The sequence below is a fragment of the Mobula birostris genome, unplaced genomic scaffold, assembly GCF_030028105.1.
Source record: "Mobula birostris isolate sMobBir1 unplaced genomic scaffold, sMobBir1.hap1 scaffold_1453, whole genome shotgun sequence".
Taxonomy (NCBI): Eukaryota; Metazoa; Chordata; class Chondrichthyes; order Myliobatiformes; family Myliobatidae; genus Mobula; species Mobula birostris.
Genome location: NW_027274494.1, coordinates 14,730 through 34,206, shown reverse-complemented (window position 1 = coordinate 34,206; position 19,477 = coordinate 14,730). Strand labels below are relative to the sequence as shown.

General features: G+C 48.0%; 1 protein-coding gene across 2 annotated transcripts; it reads right to left on the bottom strand.

Annotated features, from left to right (window-relative positions):
- Positions 1 to 4,120: 4,120 nt before the first annotated feature.
- Positions 4,121 to 19,064, bottom strand: LOC140192470 (C-type lectin domain family 9 member A-like). Of its 2 annotated transcripts, XM_072250068.1 has the most exons (6): positions 18,970 to 19,064; positions 13,372 to 13,485; positions 7,211 to 7,314; positions 6,937 to 7,015; positions 5,401 to 5,543; positions 4,121 to 4,561 (listed from the first exon to the last, which is right to left on the bottom strand). In XM_072250068.1, exons 2-6 carry the CDS (start codon positions 13,478 to 13,480, stop codon positions 4,493 to 4,495), a joined length of 504 nt encoding a protein of 167 aa, XP_072106169.1. In that variant the 5' UTR covers positions 13,481 to 13,485; positions 18,970 to 19,064; the 3' UTR covers positions 4,121 to 4,492. The 2 variants fall into 2 exon arrangements, with proteins under 2 accessions (XP_072106169.1, XP_072106168.1); XM_072250067.1 differs by lacking the exon at positions 4,121 to 4,561 and having other exon boundaries at positions 5,038 to 5,543.
- Between the last annotated feature and the right edge of the window lie 413 nt (positions 19,065 to 19,477).

Below are 19,477 nucleotides of genomic sequence, written 5' to 3'. Positions count from 1 at the left end.
ATACATTCCAAGAAATCCTCTTCCTCAGCACCTTTACCAATTTGGTTCACCCAATCTACATGTAGATTGAAGTCACCCATTATAACTGCTGTTCCTTTATTGTACACATTTCTAATTTCCTGTTTAATACCATCTCTGTCCTCACTACTACTGTTAGGTGGCCTGTACACAACTCCCACCAGCGTCTTCTGCCCCTTAGTGTTACGCAGCTGTACCCATATCGATTCCACATCTTCCCGTCTTATGTCCTTCCTTTCTATTGCGTTAATCTCTTCTTTAACCAGCAACGCCACCCCACCTCTCCTTCCTTCATGTCTATCCTTCTTGAATATTGAATATCCCTGAACGTTGATCTCCCATCCTTGGTCACTCTGGAGCCATGTCTCTGTGATCCCAACTATATTATAATCATTAATAACAATCTACACTTTCAATTCATCCACCTTATTACGAATGCTCCTTGCATTGACACACAAAGCCTTCACCGCTCTTTTACAACTCTCTTAGCCCTTATGCAATTATGTTGAAAAGTGGCCCTTTTTAATGCTTGCCCTGGATTTGTCGGCCTGCCACTTTTACTTTTCTCCTTAGTACTTTTTGCTTCTACCCTCACTTTACACCCCTATGTCTCTCTGCACTGGTTCCCATACCCCTGTTGTGAACTAACCTCCTCTCGCCTAGCCTCTTCAATTTGTTTCCCACCCCTCAACCAGTCTAGTTTAAAGTCACCTCAGTAGCCCTCGCTAATCTCCCTGCCAGGATATTGGTCCCTTTAGGATTCAAGGGTAACCCGTCCTTTTTGTAAAGGTCACGCCTGCGCCAAAAGAGGTCCCAATGATCCAAAAACTTGAATCTCTGCCCCCTGCTCCAATCCCTCAGCCACGCATTTATCCTCCACCTCATCGCATTCCTACTCTCACTGTCGCGTGGCACAGGCAGTAATCCCTTGAGGTCCTTTTTCTCAACTCCCTTTCCAGCTCCCTATATTCTCCTTTCAGGACCTCATCCCTTTTCCTACCTATGTCATTGGTACCTATATGTACCACGACCTCTGGCTCCTCACCCTCCCACTTCAGGATATCTTGAACACGATCAGAAATACCCCGGACCCTGGCACCAGGGAGGCAAACTACGATCCGGGTCTCTGGACTGCGTCCACAGAATCGCCTAATCTGACCCCCTTACTATCGAGTCCCCTATCACAACTGCCCTCCTCTTCCTTGCCTTACCCTTCTGAGCTACAGGGCCAGACTCTGTGCCGGAGGCACGGCCACTGTCGCTTCCCCCGGGTAAGCTGTTCCCCCCAGCAGTACTCAAACAGGAGTACCTATTGTTAAGGGGCACAGCCACCGGAGTACTCTCTATTACCTGACTCTTCCCCTTCCCCCTCCTAACCGTGAACCACTTGTCTGCCTCCCGTGGCCCCGGTGTGACCTCTTACCTATAACTCCTCTCTATCAACTCCTCACTCTCCCTGACCAGACGAAGGTCATCGAGTTGCAGCTCCAGTTCTGTAACGCGGTCCCTTAGGAGCTGCATCTCGATGCACTTGGCGCAGATGTAGACGTCCGGGAGGCTTGGAGACTCCAGGGCCTCCCGCATCCGACACCGAGAACAGCAAACTGCCCTCACACTCATACTGCCCCTCTCCTCTAATAACAACAGAAAATGAATCCCAAACCTTCCTCGTCTCGCCCGTTTCCGCCTAAGCCCGTTGAGCCGAAGCCCTTAAGTCTTCACTCTGCTCCCGGCTCACTCCGCCGCCCGCAATCTCCGCTGCCCACTATATGATGCGTGACGGGTAAAAGAAGCAGCAGAAATTGAAAGCACTTTGGAGCCCAGTGTTGCTATTAACTGATGGTATTTATTAGTAACTACGCAATAGAGTAATATAAATGCAGAGAAATCAGACAGGTTATCAATGAATATTTATTGATGGACAGAGAGACGGGGAGAGATTTGAGTCTGCAGGTGAGCTGACGCCGTCGATCTTCCAGTTATCTTTAGATCACCAGCTGTGAACAAAACAAAGGGTACCGTTCTTCTGTGGTGGAATTACCAACCCAGGCGATGTTTGGATACATAAACACCTCCCCACCAGTCTCTCCCTTTTCACACTGCGAGAGTCATTGATCTATTCGCCTGATCGATCCTCCAAAACAATAAACCTCACTCAGTTCCCAAAAACATGTCTGAGGTCTACTGCCTGACCTTTTATTTATTACCCCGTGTTGAATCCCAACTGTTACCCAAACAGTTCCTTCCTTCTCTATCTGTAAGAATGCAGAAGCTGAAAGCAGTGCCCTTGTACAGATGTAACCATGCTGTGAGCAGTCCTCGACTCTCTCTCTCTCTTGAAAACAAATGTCGGTGTTAAATAATTCTGTCTTTTTAACAAGGTTTTTGTGCTGGACACCTCTCTCTCTCTGTCTGTCTTTTTTAAAAGCACAGTACATAGGGGTAAATCAGGACCCCTTCATACAGATAGTACATGAAATTGCCATTCCGGTAGGAAACATCCGATACCAGTGGGCAGGGCACTTGGCCCGCTGGTCTTCACCACTGAGGGCACCGGCGTACAGGAGTGAGGAGCTCACATTGCAGTCGGTGTGGCCGCACACAGTTTTAGGGGAAAATGCCATTGAACTGGATAGAATGTACAGGGAGTTCTACGGGGATATTACTAAACTCGGAGGACTGAGTTATGGAGAGAGGAAGGGTAGGTTGGGACATTATTCCCTGGAGCGTAGTTGTAAACTTACACAGTTCCATAAACACCAGAGGGGCACAGAAAAAGGGAATAGGCATAGCGTCTTACCCAGGGTTGGGTTATCGAGCACCGGACGGCACAGGATTGAGCTCAGAGTGGGTGGAAAGGCGAAAGAGAGAGGGATAAGGGAGACAGATTGTTTAGAGAGAACAGGGAGGGGGGAGAGAAAGAGTGCCGTGGGGGGGCGTGAAAGAAGTGAAAGAGGTGTGCAGAGGGAGCAGGGAAAGAGCGGGCGGAGAAAGCTCGAGGAAATGAGGGGAGGTGAGGGGGTAGAGAGAAAGGTGGAGGGAGCGGGGAAGAACGGAACTGGGGGAATAGTGAGAAATGTGGGGATAGATGGCGAGAGAGGTTTGACGATGTTTCGCAGGGAGAATATGATGGCGACAAGAGGAGGTGTGAGACTAGGAGGGAAGGGGCAGAGAATGTGAGGAGGGAATTTGAAAGGATCGGGGAGTGAGAGTGAAGGGCAAACAAGGAGGAGAAATTGGGGTAAATGACTTGATTCACTTCGCCTCCAGTGGCTGTCGACAGAGATCCTTAATCTTTTCAGGAACATCCGGAAACAAAGGTGCCGACTTTTCGTAGATGAAACGCCAATCACGATTGCAACGGTCGTTCCCTAGATGCGAGTTGCAATCTAAACAGACGGAAGATCTAGAGAACACGCTGTGCAGGAGACTCGGGCCCACATTCCTGTCCAACAGGGATAAACAATTTAAACAGAGACAAAACAGCTCCAGCAGAGAACCCGATCCGAGATCGTCCACAAGCTAACCCATGAAATCGCTCTCTCCTAACAGCCTGAGTCAGTCCGCAAACTCATCCCACTCATCCACTGTCACGCCAGTACCCAGACAGATACCACGGTCCCAATGTCTCCCCAGAATACTGTGGCTGTCCCTAAATTAATCGTACTGATCCAATGTCGCCCCACAGCCCTGTGTCTCTCCAAACTAACTCACCGAACCACTTTTTCACCACAGTCCCCTGTCACTCCCCATACGAATCAAACAGGCCCACCCTCTCCCCTCAGATCTGTTTAACTCCCCGAACAAACCCCACTGTCCCACCGTCTCCGCACAGACTTATCTCTGTCCCGAGATGAATCCCACTTGTCCACAAACTTCCCTCAGCCCTAGTCGGTCCCAGATTAATCCCGTTGCTCTTCCCTCTACCCAGAGCTTCGCGCCAGTCTGCTAACATATCCCACTGCACCGCACTCTCCTCATAGCCTTGGGTCCATCTCCAGACTTACACCACTGGCACCCTCCCTCCCACACCCGTGCGTCAGTTCGCAAACTAATCCCATTAACCCACTGTGTGTCCACCGCCTGTATCGGTCTCCAAACTGATCCAGTTGTCCTACTCTCGGCCTTCAGATCTCTGACATTCACCAAACTAATCCTGCTGTTGCTCCCCCTCCTCACAGCCCGGCGACTATCTCCAAAATGATCCCACTCCACCGCGCCCTCCTCACCGACAATCGTCAGTACCCAAATGACGTAATCCCTGTGTTCTGAGCTCTCCCCACTGCCCCCTGGAGGTTTCCGAAATATTCACACTGCTCCGTCCTTCCCCGACAGACACATGTCGGCCTCAAAATGTTCCCATTGTACCAAACTCTCCCGACAACCTCATACACTCTCATCGTAAACGAATCCCTTTTCCCTCCGTCAGGACTATTTCAATGCCCAACTCTCACCCCACAGACCAGTCCAAATCTCACCCGTCTTCGCATTTTCCAATCCAGTATGCACGGTATCGGTACACAAGTTCCTGGGATAGAAAACTCTGGGAAATTAAATTTATCTGATTAATTCTAAGAAACGAAAACTATTTAGAGAGCTTCTTTCGGTTGACTACACCAGGAATCTGTGATGGGACGGTGCGGAGGGAGGTTCACTCTGTGTCTGACCCCGGGTGTGTGTGATGGGACGGTGCGGAGGGGGATTCACTCTGTGTCTCACCCCGGGATTGTGTGATGGGACGGTGTGGAGGGAGATTCACTCTGTGCCTGACCCCGGAGTGTGTGATGGGACGGTGTGGAGGGAGATTCACTCTGTGTGTGACCCCGGAGTGTGTGATGGGACGGAATGCAGGGAGATTCACTCTGTGTCTGAACCCGGAGGTGTGTGATGGTACGTTGTGGATGGAGCTGCACTCTGTGTCTGACTCCGAGTATGTGTCTTGGGAGTGTAGTATGGGTGTCACTCTGTGTCTCACCCGGCACTGTGTGCTGGGAGTATATTGTGGGTGTCACTCTCTGTCTGACCCCGGGAGTGTGTGATGGTACGTTGTGGAGGGAGATTCACTCTGTGTCTGACCCCGGGAGTGTGTGATGGGACGTTGTGGAAGAAGATTCACTCTGTGTCTGACCCCGGAGTCTGTGATGGGACGGTGTGGAGGGAGATTCACTCTGTGTCTGACCCCGGAGGTGTGTGATGGTACGTTGTGGACGGAGCTGCACTCTGTGTCTGACCCCGAGTATGTGTCTTGGGAGTGTAGTATGGGTGTCACTCTGTGTCTCACCCGGGACTGTGTGCTGGGAGTATATTGTGGGTGTTATTCTGTGTCTGACCCCGGGAGTGGGTGATGATTCCTGTGAGATCTTCTTGTGCCGTGGCACATACCGCTTCATCCCTTGATTTGATTTCAAGCAGCCTTGCATTGCGGTTTGAACATTCCTGCACCGCTGTGTTGAAAGATGTATCAAACATGGATACGTAATAACATTGGTCTTTATTTTGGATCCACTCCTCGGAACACGTATGCTCTGGAAATTAGGAATAAGTAGCAGTGAATATCATTCCCTACCGTCTCATCACGCACATCGTGGTGAGAGATAGAGTGAATCTCCCTCCATTCCGTCCCATCCAACACCACACGGGATCAGACCCTTCTACCGTCATCAATGATGCCCTCACACGCATCTCCTCCATTTCCCGCACTTCAGCCCTCACCCCATCCTCCCGCCACCACAACAGGGACAGAGATCCCTTTGACCTCACCTACCACCCCACCAGCCTCCGGATGCAGCACATTATCCTTCGTAACTTCAGCCACCTTCAACAGGATTCCACCACGAAGCACATCTTTCCCTCTATAGCCATCTCCCCTTTCCGCAGGGATCGTTCCCTCCGCGACTCCCTAGTGTACACGTCCCTCCCCACGTATCTCCCACCCGGCACCTTCCCTGGTAACCGTAGGTGTTACACCTGTCCCTACATCTCCTCTTTCACCATTTCTCCGGGCCCCAAACAGTCCTGCCAGGTGAGGCAACACCTCACTTGTGAGTTTTTTCGGGCTATTTTTTGCATTCGGTGCTCCCGATGCGGCCTCCTCTACATCGGTGAAAGCCGACACAGATTGGGGGACCGCTTCGTCGAGCACCTCCACTCCGTCTGCCACAAAAGACAGGATTTCGCGGTTGCCACTCACTTCAATTCTGCTTCCGACTCCCATTCCGATATGTCCAGACATGGCCTCCTCTACTGTCATGATCAGACTAAACTCAGGTTGGAGGAGCAACACCTCGTATACCGTCTGGGTAGTCTCCAGACCCTTGGCCTGAATTCTCTAACTTCCGGTAATTCCCATCCCCTCCCTTCCCCCATCCCATTTTCCTTCTGCCCCCTCCTCCAGCTGTCTGTCACCTCCCTCATGATTCTGCCTCTTTCTACTACCCTTTGTGCTTTTACCTACTCTTTCTACACCTTTCCTGCCTATCCCGTCCCTTCTTCCCCTCCCCCACCCCTTGATCTTTCCCAGTACTGGTTTTTCACCTGGCTTCTACCCGCCTTCTCCTTTCCACCCTCTCCCCACATCTTCTCATAGGGCCCCTGTCCCCTCCCTCTTCAGTCCTGACGAAGAGTCTCGGCCCGAAACATTGACTGCTCCTTTTCACGGATGGTGCCCGACCTACTGAGTTCCTGCAGCGTGCTGCGTGTGTTGCTTTGCTCCCATCATCTGCAGAGTATTTTGTGTTTACAGAGTGAAGCACCCGGCGTACCATCCTATCACGCACTACCGAGCTCAGACACTAGGGGTCGGGCTCGCCGCCCCATCCCACCACACACTTCCGGGATCAGACTCAGAATATAGCTTCCTCTCACTCTGCTCAGCGATGAGTAGCGGGAGAACGTGTGCGGGTTGGTGTGTTAACTCACTTTTTCTGCTGAACAGCAGTTGACAGATTTGAGCCTTGACTTCGCTGAGAGTATGGTACTTCATTTCGAGGTCTGAGATCTGTTGATGGAGATCAGTTAGTGTCAGTTTGGAGTTCAGGGCGGAGTTTGTATTTTCGTTTACGAAAAATTCGCTTTCGAGGATGGAGAGGTTTCAACTGAGGACAGAAATATTCCTGAGACAGGTGCTTCGGGAGACAACCAGACGGGAATTCTCAGTTATATTGTATTCAAGGGTTGAGTTCAATTCATTTACCTGCAGTCCACACTGGCGCTGGGTACTGTTCATCTCCTGGTATTGTTCACAATGTTTCTGGTGCTCTCGGTCGAAGGTGATCAAAGAGTGACGAATCTGTGATACTGAGAATGATGGTTAGGCTGTGTCGGTGTCACGCTAAGGGACGTGTAGTTGTCACACTGTGGGGCTTAACGGAAACACGGTGAGCGGTATGTCAGTATCACGTTGAGTGTCCTGTTGGAGTCACGCTGAGGGACTTGTCGGTATCATGGAGAACAATGTTTCGGGGTCACATTAAGGGTCCTGTCGGTGCTGCGCTGAGGGGCTTCTCGGGTCACAGTGTGGTGCATGTCGCTGTCACGATGCGGAACGGTGAGGGGTAATCGGTGTCTGACGTATCTATCCCTTTAAAAAATTTATATGTATCATAAGATGTCCTCTTAATCCTTGCGAAAACAGTGCCAGACGATTCAATCTTTCCTCCTTGTCTATCCACCCTATTTTATGGAATTAACCTGATGAACCTCTTCTGCAGCGCCTCCAAGGCCGGTATACCGTTCCTCACGTGAGGAGACCAGAACTGCACATCGTACTCACGATGTGCAGTTGCACAGGTGCACAGTACCCTGTGAAGTTGCAGCTTAAATCCCTGCTCCTGAATTCAATCCCTCCAGCAACGAAAGTCAATATTTCATTTGCAATTTTTTATTCATATAAATAGTTATATCCTCACAGAGGTAGTCGAAAAGGATCTGCCTTTGCTGAATCGATGGTGCGCCTGCTTGATGGATCCATTTCCTTCCACATGCCTCCCTATTTCTTATTTAATGATAACTCAAGCATTTTCCCAAGACCAGATGTAAAACTAACTGGCCAAGAGTTACGCAAACACGAGGATATCTGCAGATGCTGGAATTTCAAGCAACACATATATAAGTTGCTGGTGAAAGCAGCAGGCCAGGCAGCATCTCTAGGAAGAGGTACAGTCGACGTTTCGGGCCGAAACCCTTCGTCAGCACAACCTGAAAGAAGAGCTAGTAAGAGATTTGAAAATGGGAGGGGGAGGGGCATAGCCGAAACGTTAGGAGAAGACAGGAGGGGGAGGGATGGAGCCAAGAGCTGGAGAGTTGATTGGCTAAAGGAATATGAGAAGATCTTGGAACAGGAGACTTAGGGAGAAAGGAAAGTGGGATGGGTGTGAAAACCCGGAGGATAGGTAAGGGGTATAGTGAGAGAGACAGAGGGAGAAAAAGGAGAGAGAGAGAAAGACTGCGTGTATATAATGCACACATTCCTCGGACTTCGCCGCATCTGCTCTCAGGATGAGGCTTTACATTCCAGGAAGAAGGAGATGTCCTTAACTTCCGGCACCTCCAACGGTATCCCACCACTAAGCACAACTTTCCCTCCTCCCGTCTCTCTGTTTTCCGCAGGGATCGCTCCCTACGAGACTCCCTTGTCCATTCCTCCACCCCATCCCTCCCCACCGATCTCCCTCCTGGCACTGATCCTTGTAAGCGAAGCATGTTACACTTGAATCCTAGGGCGACCAATATCCTGGCAGGGAGATTAGCGAGGGCTACTGAGGTGACTTTAAACTAGAATGGTTACGGGGTGGGAAACAAATTAAAGAGGCTAGGTCTGAGGAGGTTAGTTCACAACAGGGGGATGGGAACCAGTGCAGAGAGACGGGGGGGGGGGGTGTAAAATGAGGGTAGAAGCAAAAAGTACTAAGGAAAAGAGTAAAAGTGGCAGGCCGACAAATCCAGGGCAAGCATTATAAAGGGCCACTTTTCAACATAATTGTATAAGGGCTAAGAGAGTTGTAAAAGAGCGCCTGAAGGCTTTGTGTGTCAATGCAAGGAGCATTCGTAATAAGGTGGATGAATTGAAAGTGCAGATTGTTATTAATGATTATGATATAGTTGGGATCACAGAGACATGGCTCCAGGGTGACCAAGAATGGGAGCTCAACGTTCAGGGATACTCAATATTCAGGAGGGATAGACATGAAGGAAAGGGTGGTGGGGTGGCGTTGCTGGTTAAAGAAGAGACTAACGGAATAGAAAGGAAGGACATAAGCCGGGAAGATGTGGAATCGATATGGGTAGAGCTGCGTAACACTAAGGGGCAGAAGACGCGGTGGGAGTTGCGTACAGGCCACCTAACAGCAGTAGTGAGGTCGGAGATGGTATTAAACAGGAACATAGAAATATGTGCAATAAAGGAACAACAGTTATAATGGGTGACTTCAATCTACATGCAGATTGGGTGAACCAAATTGGTAAAGGTGCTGAGGAAGAGACTTTCTTGGAATGTATGCGGGATGGTTTTTTGAACCAACATGTCGAGGAACCAACTAGAGATCAGGCTATTCTGGACTGGGTTTTGAGCAATAAGAAAGGGTTAATTAGCAATCTTGTCGTGAGAGGCCCTTTGGATAAGAGTGACCATAATATGGTGGAATTCTTCATTAAGATGGAGAGTGACATAGTTAATTCAGAAACAAAGATTCTGAACTTAAAGAGGGGTAACTTTGAAGGTATGAGACGTGAATTAGCTATGATAGACTGGCAAATGACACTTAAAGGATTGACGGTGGATATGCAATGGCAAGCATTTAAAGGTTGCATGGATGAACTACAACAAATGTTCATCCCAGTTTGGCAAAAGAATAAATCAAGAAAGGTAGTGCACCCGTGGCTGACAAGAGAAATTAGGGATAGTATCAATTCCAAAGAAGAAGCATACAAATTAGCCAGAGAAAGTGGCTCACCTGAGGACTGGGAGAAATTCAGAGTTCAGCAGAGGAGGACAAAGGGCTTAATTAGGAAGGGGAAAAAGATTATGAGAGAAAACTGGCAGGAAACATAAAAACGGACTGTAAAAGCTTTTATAGATATGTAAAAAGGAAAAGACGGGTAAAGACAAATGTAGGTCCCCTGCAGACAGAAACAGGTGAATTGATTACGGGGAGCAAGGACATGGCAGACCAATCAGCTCTTCCAGGTGAGGGGACACTTCACCTGTGAGTCGGCTGGGGTGATATACTGCGTCCGGTGCTCCCGATGCGGTTTTCTATACATTGGCGAGACCCGACGCAGATTGGGAGATCGGTTCGCTGAAGACCTACACTCTGTCCGCCAGAGAACGCAGGATCTCCCTGCGGCCACATATTTTAGTTCAAGGTCCGATTCCCATTCTGATATATCTATCCACGGTCTCCTTTACTGTAAATATGAAGCTACACTCAGGTTGTAGGAATAACACATTATATTCCGTTTGGGTAGCCTCCAACTCGATAGCAGGAATACTGACTTTTCAAACTTCCGCTAATGCCCCACCTCCACCTCGTACTCCATCCGTTATTTATTTATATACACCCATTATTTTTCTGTCTCTCCGTTTTCTCCCTCTGTCCCTCTCCCTACACTCCTTGTCCATACTCTGGACTTTTCCCGCACTCCTCCTTTTCTTTCTACGTAGTCCTCCTGTCCTATAAGCCTCTCATTCCCCTTTTGTCAATTAACTGTCCAGCTCTTGGCTCCATCCCTCCCTCGCCTGTCTTCTCCTATCGTATCTCATCTCCCCCTTCCCCTCCCACTTTCAAATCTCTTACTAGCTCTTCTTTTATTTCGGCCTGACGAAGGATCTCGGCCCGAAACGACGACTCTATTTCTTCCTAGAGATGGAGCCTGGCCTGCGGCGTTCACCAGCAACTTTTCCATGTGTGGCCTATAGTTACATGCCTTTTGCCTACATCTTTTTTTTTTTTTCAACACTGGCCTGACATTTGCCTTCTTTCAAACCGTTGAGATCTGCCCAGCTTCCAGAGAATTTTGGTAAAATTTTGCCAACGATTCTGCCATAACCTCTGCCATACTTCTCAGTACCCTGGGGTGCATTCGATCAGGACGAGGGGAGTGGTCTATCTCTAGGCCCACAAGTTTCCTCAGCGCTACCTCCTTAGTGATAGCTATTGTATCGAAGTCCTCACCTCCCATCGCATCCATAACATCGCACTTTGGCATACAAGACCGACACAAAATAGTCATTCAGAGCATCTGGCATTTACTCACTATCAAATATCAATGCCCCTTCTCGTCTTCCACGGGACCTACATTCACTTTTACCAACCTTTCCTCTTTATAAAGTTATAAACCTTCGACTATTCGTTTTTTTTATATTTTATGCTGGTTCATTTTCATAATCTAGCTTCACTTTCTTTATTGCTCACTCAATAGCTTCTTTGTTGTTTTTTTATTTTAATATTTCCCCAAACACACTCCTCCTGGCGAATTTGTACGCATGAGTTTTTAATCAGATATCTATATAACAATTACAGCACAGGAACAGGCCATCTCTGCCCTTCAAGTCCGTCCCCAACTCTTACTCTCACGGACTTGCACTTAGCCCATAACCCTCCATTATTTTCCTGCCCATATATCGATCTAATTTAACTTTAAATGACAACATCAAACATGCTTCAACCACTTCTGCAGGATGCTTGTTACACGCAGCTACCACTCTCTGAGTAAAGAAATTCCCGCTCATGTTACCCCTAAACTTTTGCCCTTTAACTCTCAACTCATGTGCTCTTGTTTGAATCTCCCCCACTCTCAATGGAAAAAGCCTATCCACGTCATCTCTATCTATCCCACTTACAATTTTAAACACCTCTATCAAGTCCCCCTTCAACCTTCTACGCTCCAAGGAATAAAGACCCAACTTGTTCAACCTTTCTCTGTAACTTAGGAGATGAAACCCAGGCAACATCCGAGTAAGTTTCCTCTCTACTCTCTCAATTTTATTGACATCTTTCCTATTTTTCGGTGAAAATAACTTTACACAATACTGAAAATTTGTCCTTACCAATGCCTTATACAATTTCAACATTACAACCCAACTTCTATCCTCAATGTTCTGATTTATAAAGACCAGGACACCAAAAGCTTTCTTCACCAGCCTATCCACATGAGATCCTCGGTCAGGGAACATTGCACCATTATTCCTAGATCCCTCTGTTCTACTGCATTCTTCACTGCCCTACCATTTACCATGTATGTCCTATTTATTAGTCCTACCAAAATGTAGCACCTCACATTTATCTGCATTAAACTCCATCTGCCATCTTTCAGCCCACTCTGCTAAATGGTCCACATCTCTCTGCAAACTTTGAAAACCCACTTCATTATCCACATCTCCACCTATCTTAGTATCAGCTGCATACTTACTGATCCAATTTACCACCCCATGATGCATATCATGAATATATAACAGAAACAACTTTGGATCCAGTACAGATCCCTGAGGCACACCACTAGACACTGTCCTCAAATCTGACCCACAGTTATCCACCACCACTCTCTGGCGTCTCCCATCCAGCCACTGCTGAATCCATTTTATTACTTCGATAGTAATGCCTAACAATTGAACCTTCCTAACTAACCTTCTGCGTGGAACCTTGTCAAAGACCTTACTGATGTCCATATAGACAACACCCACCGCTTTACCCTCGTCATCTTTCCTGGTAACATCTTCATATGTTCAATAAGATGCGGAGCGTGTAAGTGTCACGGTGAGTTTGTGTCGGTCTGATGGTGAGGGGCGTGTCTCTGTCACAGCGAGGAACGTGTCGTCACAGTGCTGGGCTCGTGTCAAAGTGAGTGGTGTGCTGTTATCACAATGGGGGGTGAATAGGCGAGCTGTGAGGGGTTTGTCGGTGTCACGGTGGGGGATGTGTTGTTTTTACGGCGACCATTATGTCAGCGATGCAGTGGGGTGAGTGTTGGTGCCACGATAAGGGAGGAGTCCGATTCAAAATGAGGAACGTGACTATGTCACAGTGAAGGATGTGTCCACGTCACAGTGCGGGACGTGTCGGCACCACGGTGAAGGGCGTGTCGGTGTTACTGTGAGTCTTTATTACAGTATGGAGTGTGTCGGTATCAGTTTGAGGGTTTTGTCGCATCATGTTGAGGGATGTGTTGATGGCGGTCGTGTCGGGGTCACAGTGATTGGTGTGTGGTGGTCATGGTACGGGGCCCGTCAGTACCGCAGTGAGGGGTGTGTTGTTATCACTGTTCCGGGTGTTTCGGGGTAATGTAGGGGAGTGTCGCTGTTAGAGTGGTCATTTTTATTCTCTGTGGTTTGGTCGGTACGAACGGTGTTGAACTCACCATGAATCCTCCAGCAGATACCCGTGATAATGAGAGTCGCTGTTAAAACGCCGATTAGCCATATGCTTGAGTCTGATCGGTCTCTCCATGTGGATCGTTCACTGCCCATGTCGTCTGTCGAAAAATCGTTCCTCGACATTGTTATTCGTCACCTTCCCTGATCTAATCCAACCCTGCACTTCCCACTCTCTGAGTTCAAATCCGTCTCTCCCCTCCTGAAGAGCAGTGCACGTAAATCACATAAATGTACAGGGCCTTCGGCCACAATTTTGTGCTATGCCATGAATCCTTTCTGCCGACGCAATGTCCATCTCCCTCCAGTCCTTGTCACCGCTCGAACGAAATACACCGGCTGTCAGAACTCCCTGTACCTCTCATAATGATATAAACCTGCGTCTCCTCCCCGACCCCCCACACCCCCAGACTCCGCTGCTGCAGAGAAATACACCGGATATACGGTGTACCAGTGTATATCGTAATGATACAGAACTGTATCAGTTCACCCTACAGACTCCACCGAACCAGGTAAACACACAGTCTGTCTGGGCCATCTGCTTATAGATTATACTCTCTATTCCAGGCACCCCCACACTCTTCCCGTAACCGGGCAACCAGAAATCAATTAGTGAATTCAGAAATGTCAAATTCTTTCCCAATTCCTATCTGCCCTGTCGCTCGTTTCCTTTGTTCTCCTCTGCATTCTCAGTGTGTGAAACCCATCCGTGTACACAGAAGTCACCCTCTCCTTCAAGATTTACCACTAGTGCCGGTCTAGGACTTCCCCTAGGGCACTGTGGTTAAATAGCGCTTGGGCTTCAAATTACCAGCTATATTATTAAGGCATCTGTTAGTCTTTCGAGACCATGGATCTGTGCCTGGAAAGTCTTCACTATCCAGGGCGCAGGCCTGGGCATGGTTGAATGGAAGACCGGCAGTTGCCCATGCTGCAAGTCTCTCCTCTCCACGACACCGATGTTGTCCAATTTGCCGATGATACAAAGATTGGAGGAGTAGTGGACAGTGAGGAAGGTTTTCAAAGTTGGCAGAGGGACTTGGGCCAGCTGGAAAAATATCTGAAAAACGGCAGATGGAGTTTAATGCATAGAAGTGTGAGGTATTGCACTTTGGAAAGACAAACCAAGGTAGAACATACAGGGTTAATGGTAAGGCTGTGAGGAGTGCAGTAGAACAGAGGGATCTGGGAATGCAGAGACAAAATTCCTTAAAGTGGAGTCACAGGTAGGTAGGGTCGTAAAGCGAGCTTTTGGTACATTGGTATTTATTAATCAAAGTATTGAGTATAAGAGCTGGAGTGTTATCATGAGGTTGTATAAGGTATTGGCGAGGCCAGATCTCGACTATTGTGTTCAATTATGATCACCAAATTACAGGAAGGGTATTAATAAGTTTGAAAGAGTACAGAGAAGGTTTACAATGATGTTGCCGGAACTTAACAAGCTCAGTTACAGAGAAAGGTTGAATAGGTTAGGACTTTATTCCCTGGATCGTAGAAGAATGAGGAACAACAATTGTTCATCCCAGTTTGTCAAAAGAATAAATCAGGTAAGGTAGTCCACCCGTGGCTGACAAGGGAAATTAGGGATAGTATCAATTCCAAAGAAGAAGCATACAAATTAGCCAGAAAAAGCGGCTCACCTGAGGACTGGGAGAAATTCAGAGTCCAGCAGAGGAGGACAACGAGCTTAATTAGGAAGGGAAAACAAGATTGTGAGAGAAAACTGGCAGGGAACATAAAAACTCACTGTAAAAGCTTTTATAGATATGTAAAAAGGAAAAAAATAAAAAGACTGGTAAAGACAAATGTAGGTCCCCTACAGACAGAAACAGGTGAATTGATTATGGGGAGCAAGGACATGGCAGACCAATCAAATAACTACTTTGGGCCCGTCTTCACTAAGGAGGACATAAATAATCTTTCGGAAATAGTACGGGACTGAGGGTCTAGTGAGATGGAGGAACTGAGGGAAATAAATGTTAGTAGGGAGGTGGCGTTAGGTAAATTGAAGGGATTAAAGGCAGATAAATCCCACGGGCCAGATAGTCTGAATCCCAGAGTGCTTAAGGAAGTAGCTCAAGAAATAGTGGATGCATTAGTGATAATTTTTCAAAACTCTTTAGATTCTGGACTAGTTCCTGAGGATTGGAGGGTGGCTTATGTAACCCCGCCTCTTAAAAAAAGGGAGCGAGAAAAAACCGGTGAATTATAGACCGGTTAGCCTAACATCGGTGCTGGGATAAATGTTAGAGTCAGTTATCAACGATGTGATAACAGCACATTTGGAAAGCGGTGAAATCATCGGACAAAGTCAGCATGGATTTGTGAAAGTAAAATCATGTCTGACAAATCTGAAAGAAATTTTTAGGATGTAACTAGTAGAGTGGATAGGAGAGAACCAGTGGATGTGGTATATTTCGATTTTCAAAAGGCTTTTGACAAGGTCCCACACAGGGGATTATTCTGCAAGCTTAAAGCACACAGTATTGGGGGTAAGGTAGTGATGTGGATAGAGAATTGGTTGGCAGACAGGAAGCAAAGACTGGGAATAAACGGGACCTTTTCAGAATGGCAGGCAGTGACTAGTGAGGTACAGCAAGGCTCAGTGCTGGGACCCCAGTTGTTGATAATATATATTAATGACTTAGATGAGGGAATTAAATGCAGCATCTCCAAGTTTGCGGATGACGCGAAGCTAGGCGGCAGTTTTAGCTGTGAGGAGGATGCTAAGAGCAGGCAGGGAGACTTGGATGGATTAGTTGAGTGGGCAAATTCATGGCAGATGCAATTTAATGTGGATAAATGTGAGGTTATCCACTTTGGTGGAAAGAACATGAAAACAGATTATTATCTGAATGATGGCCGATTAGGAAAAGGGGAGGTGCAACGAGATCTGGGTGTCATTATACACCAGTCATTGAAAGTGGGCATGCAGGTACAGCAGGCGGTGAAAAAAGGCGAATGGTATGCTGGCATTCATACCAAGAGGATTCGAGTACAGGAGAGGGAGGTACTACTGCAGTTATACAAGGCCTTGGTGAGAGCACACTTGGAGTATTGCGTGCAGTTTTGGTCCCCTAGCCTGAGGAAAGATATTCTTGCCACCGAGGGTGTCCAAAGAATGTTCACCAGATTGATTCCTGCGATGGCAGGGCTTTCATATGATGAAAGATTGGATCAACTAGGCTTATACTCGTTGGAATTTAGAAGATTGAGCGTGGGGGATCATATTGAAAAGTACAAAATGCTAAAGGGCTGGACAGGCTGGATGCAAGGAGATTGTTCCCGATGTTGGGGAAGTTCAGAACGAGGGGTCACAGTTTGAGGATAGAGTGGAAGCCTTTTAGGACGGAGATTAGGAAGAACTTCACACAGAGACTGTTAAATCTGTGGAATTCTCTACCACAGGAAACAGTTGAGGCCAGTTCATTGGCTATATTTAAGAGGGAGTTAGATATGGCCATTGTGGCTAAAGGGATCAGGGGGTATGGAGAGAAGGCTGGTACAGGGTTCTGAGTTAGATGATCAGCCATGATCATACAGAATGGCGGTGCAGGCTCGAAGGGCCGAATGGCCTACTCCTGCACCTATTTTCTGTGTTTCTATGTTTCTATTTGATAGAGTTATATAAAATTACGGTGGGTATAGATAGAATGAATGCAAAAAGGATTTTTCCACTGAGGCAAGGGGAGATAAAAAAAAGGACATGTGTTAAGGGGAGGGCTTCTTCACACAGAGAGTGGTGGGAGTATGGAATGAGCTGCCAGACGAGGTGGTAAATGCGGGTTCTTTTTTAACAATTGAGATTAAATTGGACAGATACATGGATGGGAGGTGTATGGGGTGATATGGTCTGTGTGCAGGTCAGTGGGACTAGGCAGAAAATGGTTCGGCACACCCAAGAAGGGCCAGAAGGCCTGTTTCTGCGCTGTAATTTTTCTACGGTTTCTATGGTTCACAACAGTCTACGATCTCTCGACAAATTTGTTTCCCTTAATCGAGCGGACTGTTGTCTGGTCCATAATGCAGCACCATGAAATGGTCATATATTTCTTATTCCTCATTCTCACCCATAATGCCTCACTTAGACGAGTTCTCTTGCCTGTGCTGACAGGGCTCTCCGGAGACATTTTCTCAGCCTGGTAATGTCACCCCTCCTCCATTGATTCCTTCCGCTTTTTGACCACTAAAAATAGGGGAACCCGAAATCTCGTGCTGTCCGGCTTGCTCCGCCTGCAACCAAGTCTCAATAATGGCAACAGTATTATAATTCAATGTGTTGATTCATGCCCTGAGCACATCCGCCTTTACTTAAATCGTCCAGCATTGAAGGTTACGCAGATTAGGACACCAGTAACAAACATGCTGCAATCTGAGGCCCACGTCCCTGCAACTCGAGTTTAACAACTGTCCCCAAAACCCTCATGCACAGTTCTGGCAAAACTTCTCGCTGGGATATTCGTTCCTCTCCAGCTTAGGTGTAAACCTTCTCCATCTCTTCCGTAAAGATCCCACCTTCCTTGGAAAGGTCACAGTGATCCAAAATTTTGAAACCCTCCCACCTACACTTTTTTTTTGACCACGCGCTAAACTGTACGGTCTTCCTATGTCTGATCTCACTGTTGCAGTGGTCCTATCCTTTAATTTAAAAACTGAATCACTGACGTCACTTTGTCTGAACACTTCCCTATACACACCGATGTTATTGGTACCTATATGGGTCAGGACCACTGGCAACTCACTACCTGAGTTAAGAATCATAGAGAAGGAATTGTGTGCTGTGGGAAAAGGGAGGGAATGGAGGAGAGTGGAGGCCACAAACTCCCGGGTGAGACACAGAGTGAAGCTCCCTTCAAACCGTCTTATCATCTCATCACACACTTCCGGGGTCAGACACAGAGTGAATTCAACCCACACTGTCGCATTAGATACTCCCGTAGTCAGACACAGAATGAAGCTCCCTCCACACCGTCCCATCACACACTCCCGTGTTAGACACAGAGTGAAGGTCCCTCCACACCGCCGCATCACACAATCCCGGGGTCAGACACAGAGAGAAGCTCCCCCCACACCGTCCCATCACACACTCCCGGGTCAGACACAGAGTGAATCTCCCTCCACACACTCCCGGGGTTAGACAGAGAATGAAGCACCCTCTACACCGTCCCATCACACACTCCCGGGGTCAGACACAGAGTGAATCTCTCCCCACACCGTCCCATCACACACTCCGGGTTCAGACACACATTGAATCTCCCTCCACACACTCCCGGGGTTAGACAGAGAGTGAAGCACCCTCTACACCGTCCCATTACACACTCCCGGGGTCAGACATGTGTTGAGGCTCCTTCCACACTGTCACATCACACACCCTCGGGTTCAGAATTGATTGCAACTCCCTGAAGACCGTCTCTTCACAGAATGCCGGAGTGAGAGCCAAAGTCAAGCTCCCTCCGCACTGAAAAATCACAAGCCCCAGGGTCAGACGAAAAGTGACGCTGCGTCCACACTGTCTCATTAACAAGCCCTTGGGGTCAGACAAAGTTTGAAACTCTCTCCCTCCATCCTTCTGTCCCACTCACCTCGGGAAGGAGACAGTGAGTCCGTTTTGTGAACTTCATATGCAGGTAATTCTGCTGTCGTCCTTCCTGTCGGCGATTCTCTGTGTCTCTGAACTCAGAAAGGGGAAGCAACCTTGGTCTGAAGAAACCCGTGATGATAAGGGAGTCAGACCGAAACCTGCAAACAGCAGATGAATCGCCGATGAAAAGAGGAACCGAGAGCAGGTTGTTGCGGGAAGTGTGGGTGGAGTTCGTGCGAGAGGGTTGTCGAGAAAGATCAGAGTGGCGGGGGGAGCAGTAGTGAGAGTGGGGTGAAAGAGGGGAAGAGAGATAGAGGGGGTGATTGGGGGTCGACAGGGCGATTTAAGTGGGTAACGGTGGACTGAGTAGATAGAGGGCATGAGAGAAGAGGGAGTGTTGTGAGATTGGACGGTGGGTGTGAAGGGGGTGATGGAGATGGAGAAACGGGAGGGGACGAGGGAGATGGATAGAGAAATAGAGTGGTAGTGGGTGCGTGGATAAGGACGGG

Bases quoted from the DNA above. Each gene is read 5' to 3' on its own strand.
- LOC140192470 (XM_072250067.1), bottom strand. From the start codon at position 13,480: ATGGGCAGTGAACGATCCACATGGAGAGACCGATCAGACTCAAGCATA. The intron at 7,016-7,210 runs GTAAATGAATTG...CTCCATCAACAG, and splicing joins AGCGCCAGTGTGGACTGCAG to ATCTCAGACCTCGAAATGAA. The intron at 5,544-6,936 runs GTGAGTTAACAC...CCTAATTTCCAG, and splicing joins ACTGCTGTTCAGCAGAAAAA to AGCATACGTGTTCCGAGGAG.